A 19683-nucleotide genomic window follows, 5' to 3' on the forward strand; every position below is an offset into this window, starting at 1 on the left:
ATTATTATTATTATTGATGTTGTTGTTGTTGTTGTTTTGATATTCGGAGACGTCAGTTTAGAAGAGCAGGTATTCTTTAAAAAAACGGAAGGAAAATAAAACTTTCAGAAGCAAAACACAGGAACCATTTCCAAACAGTAAAAAGCCAAAGGCTTAACCGGAAGCTCATGAAAGTAGCTTACAAAATTAAGTTATGAAAGCACAAGAAAGCGCATTGGAACCGAGCACAAAGATATATCGTAAATATGAGTATTGTGCGCAAATAGGATTTTAAATCTGAAAAACAAAGATTATGGAAGTTTATGAGTAACTTTCTGTCAATACACGTATACGGAAAATTATATATTTATATATCATTCACAATCAGACTTTTACCTCGGCAGGTCGTACCGGAAGTACTTTGTTTCTCGACTCCTCAACTTGACTCACTGAGCTAAACTTCAGAATGGAGCCGAGGGGAGGAAAAAGCCGTTAGTTGGCACCGTCAGCGGAGAGAAAGTCGCACCGTCCATGTCTTTAAAACAAACATCGACCCGCTGACAAAAAAAAAACCTACCGACAGCAATGTCGCGAGAAAACACCACGCGAAGCTTGGACAGTATAGACCTCGCGGCTTTAAGAGTAAGTTTTAAAACATGTCTTTTTTTTTCTTTCTTTTCTTTTTTTAATGCAGTGCTTGAGTAAACACAGTAAGACGTGGTGGGTGTTACTTTGGAAGTTAACGGTAGTCTCAAACAGCACGAACCGAGCAGTCAAATGTTGTGATAACTGATGTGGTGCAACTGTGGGATCCGAGTGTGGAAGTTGCTGTATAATGGTACCCCTCAGAGAGTGTGTGTACAGTGTGTGCCTTATCTGTAACTTCATGTTCACTGTCTGCCCTGTGTCCTGTTTGGGGCAAGTTTCTGTGTTTACTCGGATTTTTTTTCTTTGTTGGGCTGAAGAAGCTGACAAGTTGCCCAAATCAAGACAACTTGTTGTGTTGTGGCTTTGTTGAAAAGCAGCATTATTTCCTACTCTTCTCCAGTAAATTCAGCAGATTTTTAAATTAAATATTACAATTTAAACTCCCTCCTACTGTTTTTTTCTTCACTCTCACTTTCTCTGCAGGATCCAGCAGGCATCTTCGAGTTGGTTGAGGTGGTCGGCAATGGAACCTATGGGCAGGTATACAAGGTGAGTTGACCCTCTTCCATATGAAGTTTTCATACATCCTTTGACTCTTGTAAACAACTCTCTTTTTGGATTATATTGGAATTTTATTGTTACGTTTCACCTTGTTAGTCAATCCAACATACAATACCACTGTTTCCCCCAGAAAACTTGCTAAGCCCAGTGGTAGGGCAGTCATCCAGCGCCCCACCGCGTTTTTGAGTTAAAATACGTATAAAGTCGACAGGAAATGTGAAAATATGACTAGGTGATTATGCATTATTGGAAGACATGGTTGACAATACTTAAAATCTTAAAAAATACAAACATTAAAAAAAATACCACTAAGACAAATGTCAATGTTTTTGCACTTCTATTGTGTCATACTAATTTAAGTGTCTAAAAAAATGTTTTCTGGACAACTTCAGTCGTGATTTGTGACTGAAGTTGTTGGCGTGTTGCCAGGAAGTGGTCAAGGAGTTCTGGTCAATTAAAAATGACCCCTGACCTCAATCTCCCTATGTGTTAACATACTAACCATACTATGTTGCCATTATGCTTCCAACCATTTTGCCAAAGAAACTCTTTAACCCGTCTTTGCTATCACTGTTACTAGTGTACTAAAAAAACCTATAATTAGTCAAAACAAACAAGGCTTCGCCTGTTGGGGGAGCATGTAAAGCCTGTTAGCCCGCCAGGCTTATAATTCCCCCAATACAGTTCCAGCTGTAAGTCCTTTTATGATATTTCTCGCATTAATCTTTGCAAAAGGAGTAATATCCAGCCCAGTTTCCACCATGTTTCACTATTAGGGTTTGGTCTTCAGCAGGGAACACTAAGGTTTATTTTTTCCCAAAGGGAAAAGCCAGATTTTGGGATAATTGGAGTAATTGTTTTGCTATTTAAAATGTGATGAAATAATGCCCACTGGTGTACTTTTATTTACTTGTGTAGCAACTAAAAGAGGCTGAAATCCACTGAAATTTGAGCAGCTCCTGTCACATCAAACCCAAAGAAAATACATCGATGTTTGCAGAAAAGGTCAAGACGAATGAATACTCTTGCAAGAAACTGTATCCATCTGCATTCCATGCATGCAAATTTCTAATCGCTTGTCGTTGTGCATATCAAAACTTATGACAGCTACTTCCAGTTAGCAAAAGAAGAAGAAGCAGAAACGTCTGTTTACTGGAATATCCTGTTGGTCAGAGCACACAGATCCTCTCACACGCACACACACGCAAACACATGTGCATGCACAGCATCTTTAAAAGGCGTTGGGTGGAGTGTACTTCCTTATCACATTATCTGTTTGTCTATATGTGGGTCGGGGTTTGTGGTGAGAGGTGTTTAGTCACTTGTAGACTCTTGCAGCTGGTTGTTGCAGCAACACCACAGAGGTGTGTGTGTGTGTGTTACTACTCTTTTGTGAACTTTTTTCGTTTCGCTTTTTACCAACTGAAATCCTGCTGAGTTCACGATGGATGGTGCAACAGAGGCACGACCAGGACTTGGTTTATGTGTTTGTATGCTGAGAGGCGTATCTGGAGGCCAGCCTCTGAAACAGAAACAGCAGAGCTTTCTTCAGAGGTGCCCTGGTCTGTATGGGAAAATCTGTCAGGCCGTTGGTGGGTGTGTGCGACTCGATTGCCACTCAGTTTCCTGAAAGAGGAAATGTTGCAAAAGCTGTACAGGACAGTGAGGAACACTGCTTGAAATCACTCAGCTTCAAAATATGACACACATTTGACTGACAAAAGGACAAAAAAAACACCTTATTTGGATGAACGATGAACTTTGTCATAGAGGCTGAATTTTTAGCAACAGCTTTAATGTCTCAAAGCTTCTATAAAGTTAGCAGCACTATATTTAGTGTTTCTGCTACTTGGATTCTGAATATCTTTTCATTTGCTAGAGCTGATTTAATGGTTGAAGTCTTCTTAAAGGGAGAAGACTTCAACCATTATTATGACTTATTATGTGTTTTTTGCAGACACAGTGTCATTTTATAGCATAATCTAGTAACTGTTAATCTTGGTTATTAAAAAATGCTATATCAAATATGACTTCAAAGAAATTTTACTTCCTGATTTACCACCTTGAAATTGTTGTCTCTGCCTCTTTAAGAAGCTCCAGATCTTTCAGAAATGCTGCCTACAGGAAGTCATCACAACATGGCTCCTCTACTAACCCTTTAACAACCAGCGTGCCACTGAGGAGTAGCTTCTATAATGAGCTCAGCAGATGCACAGTTCCACCAGGTGTTTGATAATTGCTGCTGACTACACTGAAGGAGCTGAATGTGGCGAAACACAGGGGAAGTTAGGTGGAAGCTAGAAAGCTTGAAAACTGCAGCTCTAAGGAGGAGTTTTGTCCTTGAAGGCGGAGCTAGGTCCACTCAGTTGTTTAGAACATCTGAATGGTTTAAGAAAACGTTTCTTAAACATACATGAAAAAATCGAAGCAACACTCCAAGTATGTTCTGAGAAGTTAATCACATAATAACATGATGAAAAGCTAAACATTTTTAAATGATACTGCCCCTTTAAAAACATGTCAGCAGTTAGATTATTAATAAAATCTCCAAAACTCACTGTTAGGATCGATCCTAATAACTGGTATATATATCACAGATCTTGTTAAATATGGTGGAAGATCTGTGATGCTGTGTGTCTATTTCATTTCCTATGACCCTGGGAATATTGTTAGAGTTCACAATCTCTTACTAATGACAGGATATGTTAAATAAAAATAAGGCGGACTCTTCAGTGGCCATTAGCCTTAAGATATTAAACCTCCAGATAGAGAGAATATGCAAGTAGAACAGTGACGGGTCTCTCCGTCTGTATTCCCCCAGCTTGTGAAATGTTAAAGGCGAAGGCTAAGCAATGTCCAGTTGCCATGGGTTCCCATTGTTGCACCAGTAGGGTTTTTTTGTCAAAATTATTGTGTTTGCTAACAAAGATTTCCCCCCCTGCCAACTAAATGGGCTCAGATTAATTAAATGATTTTAAATAATTTTCAGTTCACTGCTGCAATATAAAATGACTCTAAGGCTTTTTACCTTTTTCATCTTTAGTACAAGTTCTAATTGGTTTAGCCACCAACATTTGTACTGGCTGTGATTTCATTTAATCTGATTTTTCTACCAATCATGAATTGATTATCTTGACATTTTTTAAAGCAAAACCCCAATTTGTTTGTAGGTAATAGTTTGATTATGGTGCAAAACCATCAACTGTAGAGTTCTGCCCTGTTTTATCGTTCACTGTCTCTATCATGATACTCAGGCAGCGCCTGCAGTAGTAAGGTGCTGGTCTGTAGATGTTTCCAACTTGAGTAGCATCGCTGTCATGATTTTTGGGTCAAAATAACTCTGTTAAGTCAAGATATGACAAAACTAAGCAGTAATCCTATCAGAACAAATTAAAACTCTGGCTAGTTGGGATAATGAAACACAAAAAAAAAAAACAATAGAGGGGTACACTGATGAATCAGCCCATATTTCCTTAGCTATTTTGTGACTTCTTAATCTATTTTATTCATGATTTCTGTTGTGTGTGGTTTTTATTTCCATCTTATTTGTTGTTTTTGGTTGTCATATTTCATTTGGGATATTTAAGATATTGTCCAGTTCCAGTTTTCGTTGCAAAGTCTAAGTTTACTAGTCTTTGGGAGAGCGAACTTCAGTCAATACAAATCATATTATTGACTCAGTGAGATAAGGACAAGTTTAGGATTTCTTATGTCGAGATAATGAGACAATGAGGCTATTCATACTCTTACCATCTGTAATAATATAAGGAAACTGATATTATGACAGAAACAAGCTTGAGATCTTATCTTGAAATAATTGGACAAGCAAACTGTCAAGACAAGAAAACAAGATTTTATCTGAAGTTTATTGTGACAAAATTCTTGTTTTTGAGTCTAGGAGATGAGGAAACTTACATTTAATCCCAAAATAAGGACACAGTGAAATTATCACAACAAAACAAGCTAAGATCGCATTATCATCAGATGATAGTGTAAAGAAATCAAACAATTTCCTTCTAATGTTTAGAAAAACTGCTATACTTTCAGAACAAGGATTACAACAACAACAAACTGACTGAAAATGTAATGAGAAATTTGAAAATTATAGTTTGAAATTTCTGGAAATTTTACATCAAAGTGTGGAGGACTGACATTTTATCTCATTGTATGGACTCATGGGACCTGTTGGAGAGCCTGGGTGAGTTCCAACAGGAGAAACCAGGACAAGAATAGAGTCTGAAGAACAATACCTTTCCTGACACACACACACACACGCACACACACGCAGACGCACACACGGGGCCTTACAAAAACACATAGTTGTGAACTGATGTGAGCGCAGGAGATGCTGACTAAGCATCTGGGGTTTTCCTCTGTTTATCTACACGTCATAATTGTATGTTTTCTTTTAATGGGTAGTAGCATGAGATAAGAAGGAAATCCAGCTCAAACTGATTGAGACTTTAAACACTTTCCCTGAAGTGTTTAAAGTCTCCACTCTGTAATGTTTAATATACATTACAGAGAATCTGCCAATCACATGTCTCCACTTCACCTTTAAACATATTTGCTTCTGTTTAACGAAAAGTAGCCTGATGCGTTTAATGTTTTGATAATAAACTGGTTTTCCATATTTGAAACTAAAATAATTGATGTTTTTAGTCTGGTAGTTTCATGTCTCATACATTTGATGTGTCCTGCATGGAATCAAACTTTAATAAAAAAAAAACTGTAGATCTCTATACTTCTAGAAAGTATTTTAAGGATTGGCATTTTGAAATTGGCAACCATTTTTAGTTGTGCATTTATTTATTTATTTATTTTTTATTTTTCCTTTGTTAGCATCCTGTGATAAATGCAAAAGTTAAACAGAAGCATAATGGCTGTTGTGTAATCAATTGTGATCAATTCACATTTTGGTCACTCTTCCTCTACTATCCTTGAGCTGAGCATATCGCTCAATAAAGCTACTTTCATCTTTTTTTATGTGCTCTTGTATTAAGGTGTGATTAGGGGTGTTGAACTCACAGTGTTCTGCTTCGTCAGAGCAGGGTATGTTACTTTTTTCCTCATTTTTATTGTTTTCAATTGAGCATTTGGGAAGAAAATTTCACTGCTCTATCTGTATCCCCAAGTGGTCAAAATTATCACCATCCAAATTAATCAGAAAGTAGGGCTGGTTATCAGTTTTGTTTTTAGTTTCAAGCATCTGTCATTCCGAAGTGAGTCTCAACCAGTGTAGACCAACTTACCAAAGTAGAGTTTGAATCCATGCCATCCATAATACATTAACCTAACAAATCAAAGTAGTGCTGTGTGACTACTCGCATCTAAATTACAATGACGAATACAAATAAGTATAATTTAAAAAAATGTAACCAGTAATTGCCACGTAATTGGCCAGGATCAGCAGCAAAGAAGAAATCTTAGATGTAAATGTTACAATGAACTACATTTGTGCAGGGCTTCTCAATGTTTCATTCATCAAGGATATTTACACTGCACATTCTAATCTGTACTTTTTAAACGCAGTGTAAGATCTTTTTTTTTTTAAACATCAGAGGACCAAGGACAAGTTGAAGTTCAGTGTTTGTTCTTTTCTCCAGAAACGCCTTGACATGAGGAGTGAGAGAGCTGGGTTCTAACCAAGTTTTCTTGTTAACAGAAGATACTTTCTTCAGAGCCACAAAACAAAACAAAAAAAATAGTCAAATAAATCCATAATGGCTTTAACTTTAGCTGATCATCAACTCTATGCCAATTTTTCAGCTTACAGTTCATTGGGAGTCAACTTGTTTTGGGCAACAGACATTTTTATTTCTTGCTAATTTTATTATCTTTGGTATTTTTATAGATTCCAATAAAAAAACGGGAGTATATTGTGTCTTTATGATGGGCTGCTGGTGAAAAAATGCATTTTAGAAGGAGTTATTTGCTAAGTTGTCTGTTATATGTAGACACAGACAACCTAGATAGACAACTTACAGTTCCGCATTCCTTAAGTCCAGTGACCCATGGGTCAGAATTACCTGGCTTAAAATAACAACCTTCCCTATGGCCAGTTGGTATTCACAGACCAAACTCAAAATGGGTAAAAAAAAAAGAAAAAGCAAGCGGGCAGTGTCTAACTTAACTATCATAAGAAAGTCGAGTTACAAAGAAACAACAGTTGGATCATATGCCACATACTAATACTTAAACAGCATAGCATGTGCTAACCTTGTGGAAGATTTTAGCATATCTGAATTAAATCATTTTGGCTATTTTTTCAATAGTTGTTGAAGACTTGTTCCAGATAAGATCAGACACGCAGATCAGGTGGGTGGAGTTCATCTTAAACTCAACCATGAACTAAATAATCAATCAGTCAGGCGACAGTGTTGGGTTTTCAGAATATCAAGTGGTATTTCAAAGGAAAGATTGTAACATCTCAACTTCAATCTGTTGCACATTTACTCCATGGTTTGTTTGTATGTAATCGTTGTTGAAGAACTGATCCCCTCTGAAGGACGGCTTTGTAAGGACAGAGGCTAGACATGACGCCACACTGGGAATCCTTGATCTCACAATGCCCAAAGCAGTAAGGATGGTGAGGCACAGGAGGAACTGGGACAAGAGTCACTCTGTTAAGACAACTTGCAGAGGGAAGTCCAGTATGTTGAAGCATCTGCTATAAAATTGTGATTCTCTCTCTGCTCTTTGAGAAATACTAATAATGCAATGCAAATACAGTCCACTGTCACCATGTGCTTGTGTAAGAGGAAGGACTGATGAAAGGTCAGTGACTCAGTGCAGTTGGATTGACTTCCTTACATGGACAACTTTTTACAACTTGGAATTATCTGAATTTGATCATAACAGTATCCTGTTATGATACACAGTCAATCCTAGTATCATAACTAGGATTGACTGTGACATGTTGTAACTTTATCTTAATCTGCTATCTTCATGATCTGATTCTATATTACTCAACATACATCAGATCTGTTTTTCTTGTAAAGTACCTTGAGATGACATATGTTGCCTGTAAGCTAATGTAGGTTTCTGTGGGATTAGTGCAGCATTTTTGATATTTCTCTATGTTTCTTGATACACTATAAGTTGAAATACACAAATCAGACATTTATGATCTATGTTTTTTGTATCGCCTTAACCCGTCAAGACCAATTTTAGCCGATTCTAAGTCCAGTGGCTGCCAAATAAGGTTTTTCTATTTTAAAAATAATGACAGAATGGTTGTGGTGAATGAATTTTTAAACTTACCTGAGCATTTCATATTAGTAATGAACATGTGGTGCAGTTAATGTAAGCAGCTGTCTTGGTGTATATTCTTTAGGCAACAAAGACCTTAACCAAGACTCCATGATATCAGGAAAAGATGTAATATGCAATAATATTGATGAATGTTGCAATAATGAGAGTTGACTCGCAATAAACAAATAATTAAAAGTGTTGAAGTTTGGGGAAAAATAACTGAATTTATCATTTCCATCTCTAAAACAATTTTATAGAAATGATTGATTCCAGCTGATATCTGCCGTTTTAGCATCAAAACAACCTAGTATATGTTTTTTTTCCCCCTGCAGTAACAATAAGTTTCACCAAATATCTTAATACTACAGAAAACCAGGATGCAGGGTACATAAATAATTATCTACGCCTTATTGCTGTCCTGGCAAATCTTTGCAATATGGACGTCATGTACAATAGCACTGCGGTAACTATAAATTTGTGATATATCATGCCGTCCTAAACTTTACCACAGCTCTGAGATTTCCAGAAGCCTGACAATATTTCAAAATGTTTTTACATTTCCTAAAAACCTGGAAAAGCTGGGTATGGTACAACACACCCCAGAAGTTTTCAAAATGGAGATGGAGCGAAATGACCTTCACCCATTGGGTTTTACCGCCCTGAATGAACAACTGACATGGCTTCTTAAAAAAATAGTTACTTTTACACCCACTGTGCTTCGTCTGACGTCTTCAACCTACTGAAACTGAAACTACCCAACTGTGAGATGTCTTCCTCCTATAACAACTTTGATGCTGAAGAGTGGTATAATTAGCATGATCTGGTAGCTAACATGTATTCATTGATCAGAAAAAGATTCCAATCTGAAGCTGGTGAATGTTTAATTGTAAGTAGTCTCACTCGATAATCAGCCACATATTGTTTCAAATAAGTGTGGGCATACATTGCATCGTTTGTCATTTATTGTGAAAAATTTCTTATGATGATAAGAATTTGTATTTATTCTTGTCCCGATAAAAAAATAAAATAAAACCGACAGTAGCAACGAAAATCTTATTTTTGCTATTTTCTCCACTGTTAGTTCCACGAGAACATAATTAATTCTCAATAAATTCCTAAAAATGATTAGAGGCAGTTATAAAGTACAGGCTAGTTAAAAGAATCACACTTTTGTAAGCAAGTACTGTTCTGAAGAAAATAAATTAAATTTTTTTCCAAGAACAATATTTGTTCATGGTCCTATAAATGTTGTGTAATGCAGTCAAAGCCATACAGTTACCTAAAAAACTAAAGATAAACGATAGCTTTTTTTATGACGTTAATCACAATAGTACCACAAAATATCACAATAACATTTTAAGACCATATTTCCCTCCCCTTGTTTCAAGAGACGAGTTACAGAAAGAATGAAATGAAAATCTTAGCAAGCAAGTAGCAGTCCCAAAGTAAAAAGTCGCACACTGACGTAGGTGGAGTTCTTCTTTTATTAGTCTCCCTCACAATGTTGCATGTCTACTGCAAATGTGAGAGTTAGGGGACTTTTGAAATAGAAAAACATCTCTCCTTTTCTAGAGCAAAGATGATTCAAGAAAACTTTTTTGTTGTTGTTGCTGCATCATATTGAAACTTAGTTTTCAACTACTACTGACGTTTAGAGCTGCAGCACTCCACCCAATGTAGTTTTTGGCAGACTTGAAACTAGAAAGAACCTGAAACGAGAAGCAAAACCCTGGACTACTCAGATTTCTGAAGGGGAAGTGCAGATAAAGTTCTTCCGAGCCCTAATATCCTCCTGATATTAAAACACGCCTTTATTACACAGATTATCTGCTGTCTGGCCTTCTTCTACAAACATTTTGGATACCTTACCTCTGCAGATGAACCCTTATTAGTACATCATCAGAAAAAGACTAATCTGGAACAGATGAGTTTTTTTTTAGTTTTTTTTATTTTATTTTTTTAGGACCTTCAGACATGAGAATGTATTCCATCTCATAATGCATGTGGGCATTAAGGAATGTATTATATGCTGTAGTAATCACATGCTTTTGGAATCCATCTGCAGCATTGCAGCCTCAGGAGAAAGAGTTACAGCCTAAGTATGTATCTCATTGTAATGGTGCATCAGACATTTATAATACATTTTGCATGAAACTCTTACTCACTGCATACACAGCAGCATCACACACATCCAGAAACAGGGCGTTTCTGTGTTTGCAAAAGGAACTTCCCTTCCCTGCAAAGGCATGGTTATAGAGTCATCTTTGTGTGTGTGTGTGTGTATTTGTGTGTAAGTGTATGTGAGAGAGACAGAGAGAAGGTTTAAGTGGGAAGAAAATGACAACCGCCAGTAAAGCTTTGAACTCGCAGCTCTGATCTTAAGAAATGCCTTTATAGTTAGCACGGCAGAAGCAAACTAAAATAATTCCAGCTTGTGTAATTGGCATGCATCGTTAAATGACCTCAACTGTGTGAACGAGAGCCATCAAAAAAACATACCAGCGGCATTCATCATTTTTGGGGCGAGATTACATCGCTCTGTGAAAGGTCAAAGCCGTGGCTTGAACAGTTTCACTTCGGCCTCAAACTACGTTGACGCAGCCTCAAAACCTCTCCAACAGCTGGTTTCAATACCATTTCCAGAGTGAATCACTCACACTTCCTCTTCCTCACATCCACGTATCATCTGCCTCGTTTTACTCATGCTCCGTTGTGCTTGCAGAACTATGTTTTATTTTTTTTTGCCTTTTTCCTTTTGTTTCCAGCAGGCGGCCTGTTTTGCAACCCAACTTTGTCAGTAACAGATGTAATTTGTGTTCCCACACACCGAAAGGCCCAAATATTCATGCGGTGCAGAGATAAAACACGTGTAGTTCAGCTGTTTCAAAGGTTTAAAATGACATCTGGGTTTCAAAACCGAGCAGCGGTGTTAGTGGCTGGAAGTTGGGACGCAAAGGGAGACGTAGTCTGGGCAGGGTTTGTGGTTGTTAGAGGTGAAGAAAGGGAGAGACAATGGGAGAAAATGGGGAGGAAAGTGGTATGAGGGGGAGAGGAAGGAAAGCAAAGGTGAAAGGCAGAGAGCAAGCACTAAAGGAAGGAAGAGGTAGAGAGAGGCTGATGAAAACGAGCAGGGAAGAGAGCTGGCTCCCCTCCTCCTCTCCCTCATGGGGTTTGGAGGTATGGTTGGCAGTGATTGCTCCTGGGTAAATTTGCAGTAAGAATTCATAGAAGTCCTATAGAGGTAAATGACCTCCTTACTATACTTTCAAATGCCAAAACAATTATTAAATGTGCTGACTTTTCCCCATTTTTGCCATGTTATAACCGCAACCTTAAAAGTGTTTCAGTGGGGTTCAAGGGGATAGGCCAGCTCAAAGTAGCATATAATTGTGAAGTGGAGAAAGAAGTGGCTTCAAAAAGTATTTCTGCGAAAGATCATTTAAAAGTTTTCATCTTTCAAGACTTCATAACTTATGGGCGCTTAGGTGTACTATGGGTTAAAACCGTTGGTAATCTTTTTTTTTATTTTTACATATCGGTATTGGGTCACCATTAACAATCGTCATTTGTTTTCGTCTTGTTGCCATTTGTGTTTGTATTTCTGGAGGTTGTGGGGCTGACCATGTGATCATGTGACAAAGATGGTCTGTCACATGATCACATGCAAGTTTAGGTGTTTGGTCATTTTTTTTCACCATGTCAAAAGTGTAGATCAATGTATATGATCTATATGATAATGATAAATATTGGGTATCAAAAGAGAGTTGGTGTTAGATGTTTTTTCTGCTCACCTTTTCATTTTCACATGAGAGTTTCGCTCTTTTCTGCAGCTTCTTTTGCAATTTATACATGGCATGCTCTGCTAATGGAAGGTCTCAGACACAATCTTGAAAAGTACGGGAAGGTATGGAATTTGATTTGACTATTTTCCAGGTCTGGATAAGAAACATGCTTCTATTTCCACGCTGTATTCACCCATAATGAAGCATATAAAATTCCCAAAAGTTGGAAGCTGAGTTGGTCCAAACACTGCTTTCCTAACTTCCATCTCAGACATGATTGCCATAATGTCAGCTGTTTCTTCATCTACCACGTCGGGTCTATAGACCAACCTGCCCTTGACACTTGCTCATGAATGTTGAATGAAGCTGCTTTCAGCAACACGTTGGAAAGCTAATCTACAGTGGACCTCATACCTTGACAACCTGTTGAGAAAGCTGTGCAGAACAACCCTGGTGAATAGTCAGTTGTATGACAAGGGGGGGGATAAAAGAGCAAATAAAAATTTGACTTGAACTCCAAGACAAAGTCCGAGGACCCTCTAATGCTCTGTTTCGCAATGAAAAATATCCTCACTCCAAAGGTCTAAAAGTCACATTTATCACAGAGACGGATGAGCAAGTACACACAGAGCATTACAAGCAAGCAAGGACTCTGTAGAAAGCTTAATTCCTACAATCAGTTAGCAGAGAGGAGTCAATAAGTCAATCAGTCCATCAGGGCACGGAGTACACCTCATGTAGCTAAATAACAAACAGGCATGAATGAGGTCAGATCAGAGGAAGGCTGAGATGGAGATTTGCATCTAGTTAGCAGTGAGACAGAATATTAAAACTTCCAGACAGAAACAGCAGGAGTTTCTCTCATTTGGGCTCTGTTCACTGGAGACGTCTTGTATCTAATTAGCATTATGTGGGAATATTTTGTAGTAACCTTTTCACCAACGCTCTCTTCACTGTGTTACCTCATTCTGCCATCTTGTATGCGCATGTGAATAACGACGGGAAGCAAGAGGAAACATAATTGTGTCTTAATTCAACAGTGTGCATGCTACCGCAGCGTGTGTGTGCACGACTCTGCATGTGTGATTTGCAGGATTTCAGTGTCAGAGAGCGAGAAACTTTCTCCAATTAATTCCGATAGAGAGCCATTTTACCGAGTGTGCGTCTGAGTCGCGTTGTTAATCAGCGGCTTGGCTGAGAGGAGGACACTTAAAGTCTGTCAGCTGTGGTGGCAGCGAGCAGACATGGCTGAGTCTGGCTGGACAGGAAGGGCATGTCTTTATTTATCACAGTCAGGCCAGTGGCTGCCTGCACGGCGTAATCCTTCACCGTTATGGGGACAGTGTCCTCCGCCTGGGGACTGAATGGAGGACACAACACACCTGGGGGTCAGTGGGGCTTGTGTAGGTAATTTCTCATTCAATACCAAAGAGGGATGATGGTTAGAGGGTGTTTTTTTTGGGGGGGGACTGTCTGTTTGGAATTTGCTGCTTCAGCAACTTTATTATGAGCAGTATTATTGTGAAGCTTGTCACAGCATCCCTTTTCTTTTGACTTTCCATAATATGTTCTGGTTGTACTTATTTATTTATTTTTTTTTTTGCAAGTTTATAGGATGAAATAAGCAACAGCTAATAAAATGTGGTAGCACCCTAAATAAAACCAGGACATGGCTTCATAAAAGTTAGTTTCTTTTCAAATAGCATCATACATCTTGTGTTCTTCCTCTGACTACTACACTGAAGAGTGTTGTTTTATTTCTACTGTCACAACAGTCCCTGTTTTTCTTTCTTTATGAATGACTTCAAATACATGTAGATATTGCTTTTATTCTTATTTTATTTCTTCTAATGTTCATATTTTTACACTTTGGGTCTGTATTACTTGAACAATTGAAAACTGAAGTCAAATTCTTTGTTTGCGCTCAATATCTTGGTCAATAAAGTTGATTCTAGTTCTTTTATGTTACTTGATAGTGTTAAAGTGTGGTGCATTCATTGGTCAGATTTTTGAATTTCTGACCATCCAATTGTCAGATTCTGGTCATGGATTTTTCCATTCATATTTGCACAAAATGAGTCAAAAAGTGAGCATATTGGGTGTGCTGTGGTGGCGCAGGGGTTAAGCACAACCCATGTAGTCCTCGACGCGATCGCAGGTCGATTCCCAGCCTGGTGACCTTTGCCGCATGTCTTTCCCCATCTCTCATTACCAACTTTCCTGTCAATTAACTATCAAATAAAGGCCACCAGAGCCAATACAAACCTTTAAAAAAAGTTAGCATATTGTTTCTAGATGACTTTATCTTAATATTACCAAAAAGACAAGTCTAATGATTTAATGAATAGAGGTTTTCATAGGCTGCAACAGACTGGCGACCTGTCCAGGGTGTACCCTGCCTCTCGCCTGGAACGTTAGCTGGAGATAGACACCAGCAAACCCTCCCGACCCCATTAGGGACAAGGGTGTAAAGAAAATGGATGGAGGTTTTCATAGGCCGTAGGATGAACAAAAAACAGTCCTAATGCTACTGCTGGTTTCTCCTTCTTCAACTCTTTGTACAAGACGAATGCCTAAATGGGAGAGTTTTAATTCTTCAGTTAACAAAATAAATTTCTGCACAGTAACACTACTTAATGATGACAAGAAACATTAACACTCCAAAGGATTTATCTAATTTGGGTGTAGTTTAATAAATGTGCAGACCAGTATTGGGTTTAGATTATACTATTTACCGAGAAATGGTATATGTAGAACAAGTTCTAGGACCAATCGTGGCGGTGTTGCAGAGCCACTTTTCCCCATTTTATTCCTGGCATCATGATGCCAGGTACTTTAGATTATGACCTCTTGAAGGGATTCACCCAGGCAGCGCAGGTCAGTGTTAGTGACATCCTGCTTCCTTATGTCTCGTCTGATCTGAAACAGCTCCCCAGTGTGAGCCTTTAACATCCACACAACTATCCATGTCTGCAGCCAGCAGCATTCTGAAGTCTTCTAGTGACCAGCCAGGTCCCCCAAATCGCTCCCTTGTTGAAATATGTGTCAATCTGTCAGACATCCAGTTACAGCATTCTCTGGCTGACTTGCTGTGGGACATACAACACCTGAATCAGTTCCCAGTGAATGCCTGCTCGCATCCAGGCCAAAGGACAGGTCCCTCCGTGCTGACATGAGATCAGTGCCTCTGTTATCCAGTTGATGTGACAGTTTAGTCACCGCCATGCAGTCACAGGAGCATTCAATGCTTCCTCCATGTAATTCAGTTTTATTTCATATCCGCTACTCTTTCTCAGTGATTAATTATACTGAATATAACATTTTGTTTGTAATGCACTTCACATGTAAATCTCAAACTGCTACACAAAGACAATTACAGCTGAGCCTTTTTAGTCAGTGACTATATGAATCTGAGGCTATATTTCAGCTACAAAAATAATTATTTTCATTCCTCAAGCGTTTTCCGGGTTGGCAGTGTAACAACATTTTGGATTATCTTGAAGCACAATACATGGTATACACTAAGTCATTGGGAATATTATTTTTACACTGTGAGAACTGAAGAAGTACGTATTTTGCTCTCCTTTTTGGAAATGTTAACTCTAGGGGTTTACACTAGTTATTACTGTGTTATTGTTATTGTGTTATTATTACAAATCAGCTCAAAATTAACTATCAGTTGGTATCTGTTCATGTATTATTTTTATAGAACCTTCTATTTAATTTGTTATTCTTGAGCTCCTTGTTACAACATGTAATTCTTCTCAGTATTACAAAAATGTTAACTTTTTTAATAAAAGTTGAACAATAATGTGGTTATTGGGTTACATTTCTACATCCGTTACCACTTTTAGACAATGTTTTTCTTTAGTTTTTTTTTTTTTTTTTTTTTTTTTTTACTTTTCCATATCTGTGCAATGATCCTTAACTGAAACAGACTAGCTGTGACTGTTGAGAAAACCACACCCGGGCGACCATGAACTGTTCAGATTACAATCTGGGAAGCTTCTGTGGACGTCTCTGATGAGGACATGTTGAACTCGGACACAGCGATTTCAAAACGCTGTCGCCCCAGCTGGCCCGAGATGGAGAGAAAGTCTCTGCTAACACTTTGAGGAAGGGATCGGTTTCTTAGAATTGCAGAAGATGTGCGGTGCCTTTTGAACAAATGTATTCCTCTCAAACTTTCTCATATTTTGTATTGTTAAAAATGCAGATTTCATTGTATTTTGTTTGGATTCTCAACACAATTTGGTATGTAGCTGTGAAGTGGAAGGGCTGGTTTTAGGAGTAGGAATTTGAGAGTAAGCTGACTTCATACACAAATACCGTACCATTTGTAAGAAAAAAAAATGTTGGAACCACTTATTGTTTTACTTTTACCTCACAGTGATGTGCAACTTTTTGTTTGGCTTTCACATAAGATCAGTTTCATCTGTCCTGACCAATTGGCTAGTTGTCATCCTTTCGTGTATATTTCATAGACTTTCCATACATCACAGCCTTGAGGCTTTACGGAGCAGCTGTTCATGAATCTTGTCACTGTTCTGACTCATGACACTGTTTTCAATTTCTCCCTTTTCACCTGACTGCCCTTTACAGCTCCAGTCCTCTTTGCTGACTTTTTTTTCACTCTCATTATGTCACGTCTTGTTCTTTCTGACTGGCTCTCCCAAGAGAAAATGAAATTAGGCAGACAGTTCAGTGAATGCAGAATTACATCACAGGCTGAGTGTTTTCTCAAAGACGGTGTAATGTGTGGCTGTGTGTGAGAGAATGTGAACATGTTTGACTGTCAGATCTGGAATTGGCTAGGATCGATTTTTCTTTTATGTCTCGGCGTCACGGCAACGAGAGTTTCTCTAGTTTCTGCACTTTTACTGTCGAGAGGTTTTGTAGGATGCTTATGTGGTTAAACTGGTTGTGACGCTAACTGCTTCTTTACGTTTGCCACCAGGGTCGCCATGTCAAGACTGGTCAGCTGGCAGCTATCAAAGTCATGGAGGTCACAGAGGTAAATGTTTTACTGCTTTTACTCCTGCTGCAAATTCTCTTTGTATCCTTGCAGTATCATTGCCCTAAATCGTTTAGTCCTTATTAGACTTAGAAAATCAATATGAAGGAATCCAGGGTACTTTACCTTTAGTATATAGTGCTCCATCATTGTCTTCCTACATAATTGAAACTGCAGCATACTCAATTCATTCACCAGTTGATGCCTAGTTGACACCTCAATTTTAATGCCAAATTTTGTCCCAATTTTCCTCTTCTGACAATCTTAAGGACACTCTGATTAGCCGGTTACTCTTAAGACATCTTCCTGCCATGTGTAGGGTTTTAAGAGTGCTCTGATCTGCTCCAACCTAAAATCAGAGATATTCAACGTGTTGGATTGTCTGGGCCCGATATTGCAATATGTTTGGTGTCCCATGTGGACATGAGAATCACAGAGGGGAATTCTAAACAAAGACAACAAAACAACTACCATGTAACACCAGAAAGTCCAGCGGTGACATCTAAGGTGTCTTTTTCTATTGTTTGTTTCTCTATTAAACTTGTTTTGCGAGATTTTCTGTCTATCTGACTATTGATGAGTGACATTGGTTTGTGTGCGTTGTGCTGCTCCTGCCGTTTGGTTGTATGCCACGCATTGTACAAGCAAACCTGCTATACCTAAGACTTTTTATCATCAAGTGTGTGGTCTGTCAGGTTTTAATAATCGAATGACAATTTTATGATCTTGCCGCATGAACTAGGCATAAGAAAGACTACCACAGATTTTTTATTTATTTATTTTTGGACACATGGCCAATTTTGCTGTATTGAATATTCTAAAATCCAATAAATTCCACACATCTGTTGCTGCTGCAGAATTTATGCAAGTGCTTCTTGAAAGTCATCGCAATGACCCAATCGTAGCTTTAGTCAAGCTCATGGTACGCTGTGTACGTCACAGTCTGTCTGAAGAAGAATCACACCTCAACATGCTGAATAGTTGGAGTGGCTCCAACTGATGCCAGCCTGACCTACTTTTTGAATGGCACAATTAATATTTATTTGACAACTAGGAACTCAAGGAAATGAACTTCCATCTTCGGAAAATCAACAAAAGTCGGCAGAAGTGACATACCAAAACTGACCCAGTGGGACAGTATGTTTGTTCTTTGACACCCTTTATCCTGTTATACTTAAAGCATAAAAAACAACCAAGAAAATCAAGAAAAATGAAAAAAAAAAAAATCAAATCTTGTTTTTCCAGTACGGAACTCTGCATTTATCTCAATACGTTTCTTTTTTTTTTTTTTTTTTTTCATTTTAAAGGTTATTTACTCAAGCTTTTAAAGTTTTTAACTGAACTCCCTAAAGATCCAAAAGTCACGAGAGGACACAGCCAGCAGCCCAATAAAACAGCCTGTAGAAAACTTCCCTGATTGTTCTGTCATGACTCCAAACAGACGGCTTCTCCTCTGTGTTTCCACTCTGAGTTCTCTCACTGCACACTTAGGTCATTGAAGCGATTTGAACTCTTACAATCCACTCGGGAGCCTCTCATAATTCTCCTGTCAGAGTACGCACATACAACACGGATCAAACTAGAATGTTCTTTAATATAGCACTTTCCCCGACTAAATCGAATTACGAGAACAACTCTCCTCCTCCTCTCCGTACGCTTCTCATGTTTCTTTTTTTATTTCCCACAGACAGAAGTAGTTTTTTATTAGATCTCTGTGATATTAAAGCTCTGTTCACTTTAGAGTTTAAAAGCCACAGTGTTACATTGTTGTTTTGCTATTATGAAATATTAATAAGTTGCTGTGGAGTAAATCAATTTGAGGATAGAAAAACGTCAAATAAAAGCTGCATCCGGGGTTTGTGTGAGTTTACAGATTGGAACAGGATTATACATTACACCTTTATGATATAGTTGGAATTAAACATGTTGACCCAGTATTTATGTGGAAGAAGTAACTTTGTACATATTTTTTAGTAAGTCTTATTTAATTTTGCAACCATGTCTAAGTTTGGTCAAATTTGGCTTTCTGAATCCATTTTGCAACAGTTTGGCAACAGTGTCGCAGAGTTGAATTTTTATTTATTTTTTTGTTGTTGTTGTTGTTGTTGTTGTTTTTTTGTGGACATATTTTTGTTGTTGTAATAATACATTAAAAATGGACTTATCAAATGCTCTAATTCAAATCATTTAGCTTAAACAGTTAGCTGTGTTCTAAAAAGTCTGCTAAACCGTTTTGACACATATTTGACCTGCAATAAAAAGTTTTTACGGCTCATCAGGATAATAAGTTCATAAAAGGATATCATTTAGATCTTTAATAACTTAATGTGGCCAGATTCCAGTGGACCTGATAATTTGACCATCTGGAAAGTTTAGACATTACTGTGAAAGCACATGTTGTTTAATCATTCGTTCTTGTTTTTGTTTTGTTTTTTTCCTTTTCTG

General features: G+C 38.0%; 1 protein-coding gene across 2 annotated transcripts in view; it reads left to right on the forward strand.

Moving 5' to 3' along the window:
• The first annotated feature begins 412 nt into the window (after positions 1-412).
• The window catches only part of LOC103131257 (mitogen-activated protein kinase kinase kinase kinase 4-like), a 76280-nt gene continuing 57009 nt past the window's right edge, over positions 413-19683 (forward strand). The window contains exons 1-3 of one of the 2 annotated variants that reach the window (XM_016666523.1): positions 413-621; positions 1111-1176; positions 17182-17238. In XM_016666523.1, coding sequence (XP_016522009.1) covers positions 565-621; positions 1111-1176; positions 17182-17238 — 180 coding nt within the window. In that variant the 5' untranslated portion in view covers positions 413-564. The remainder of the gene's footprint in view (positions 622-1110; positions 1177-17181; positions 17239-19683) is intronic. The other variant, XM_007542855.2, reaches the window with a different exon arrangement.

The sequence above is a fragment of the Poecilia formosa genome, unplaced genomic scaffold (assembly GCF_000485575.1).
Source record: "Poecilia formosa unplaced genomic scaffold, Poecilia_formosa-5.1.2 Scaffold735, whole genome shotgun sequence".
In the NCBI taxonomy this organism is placed as follows: Eukaryota; Metazoa; Chordata; class Actinopteri; order Cyprinodontiformes; family Poeciliidae; genus Poecilia; species Poecilia formosa.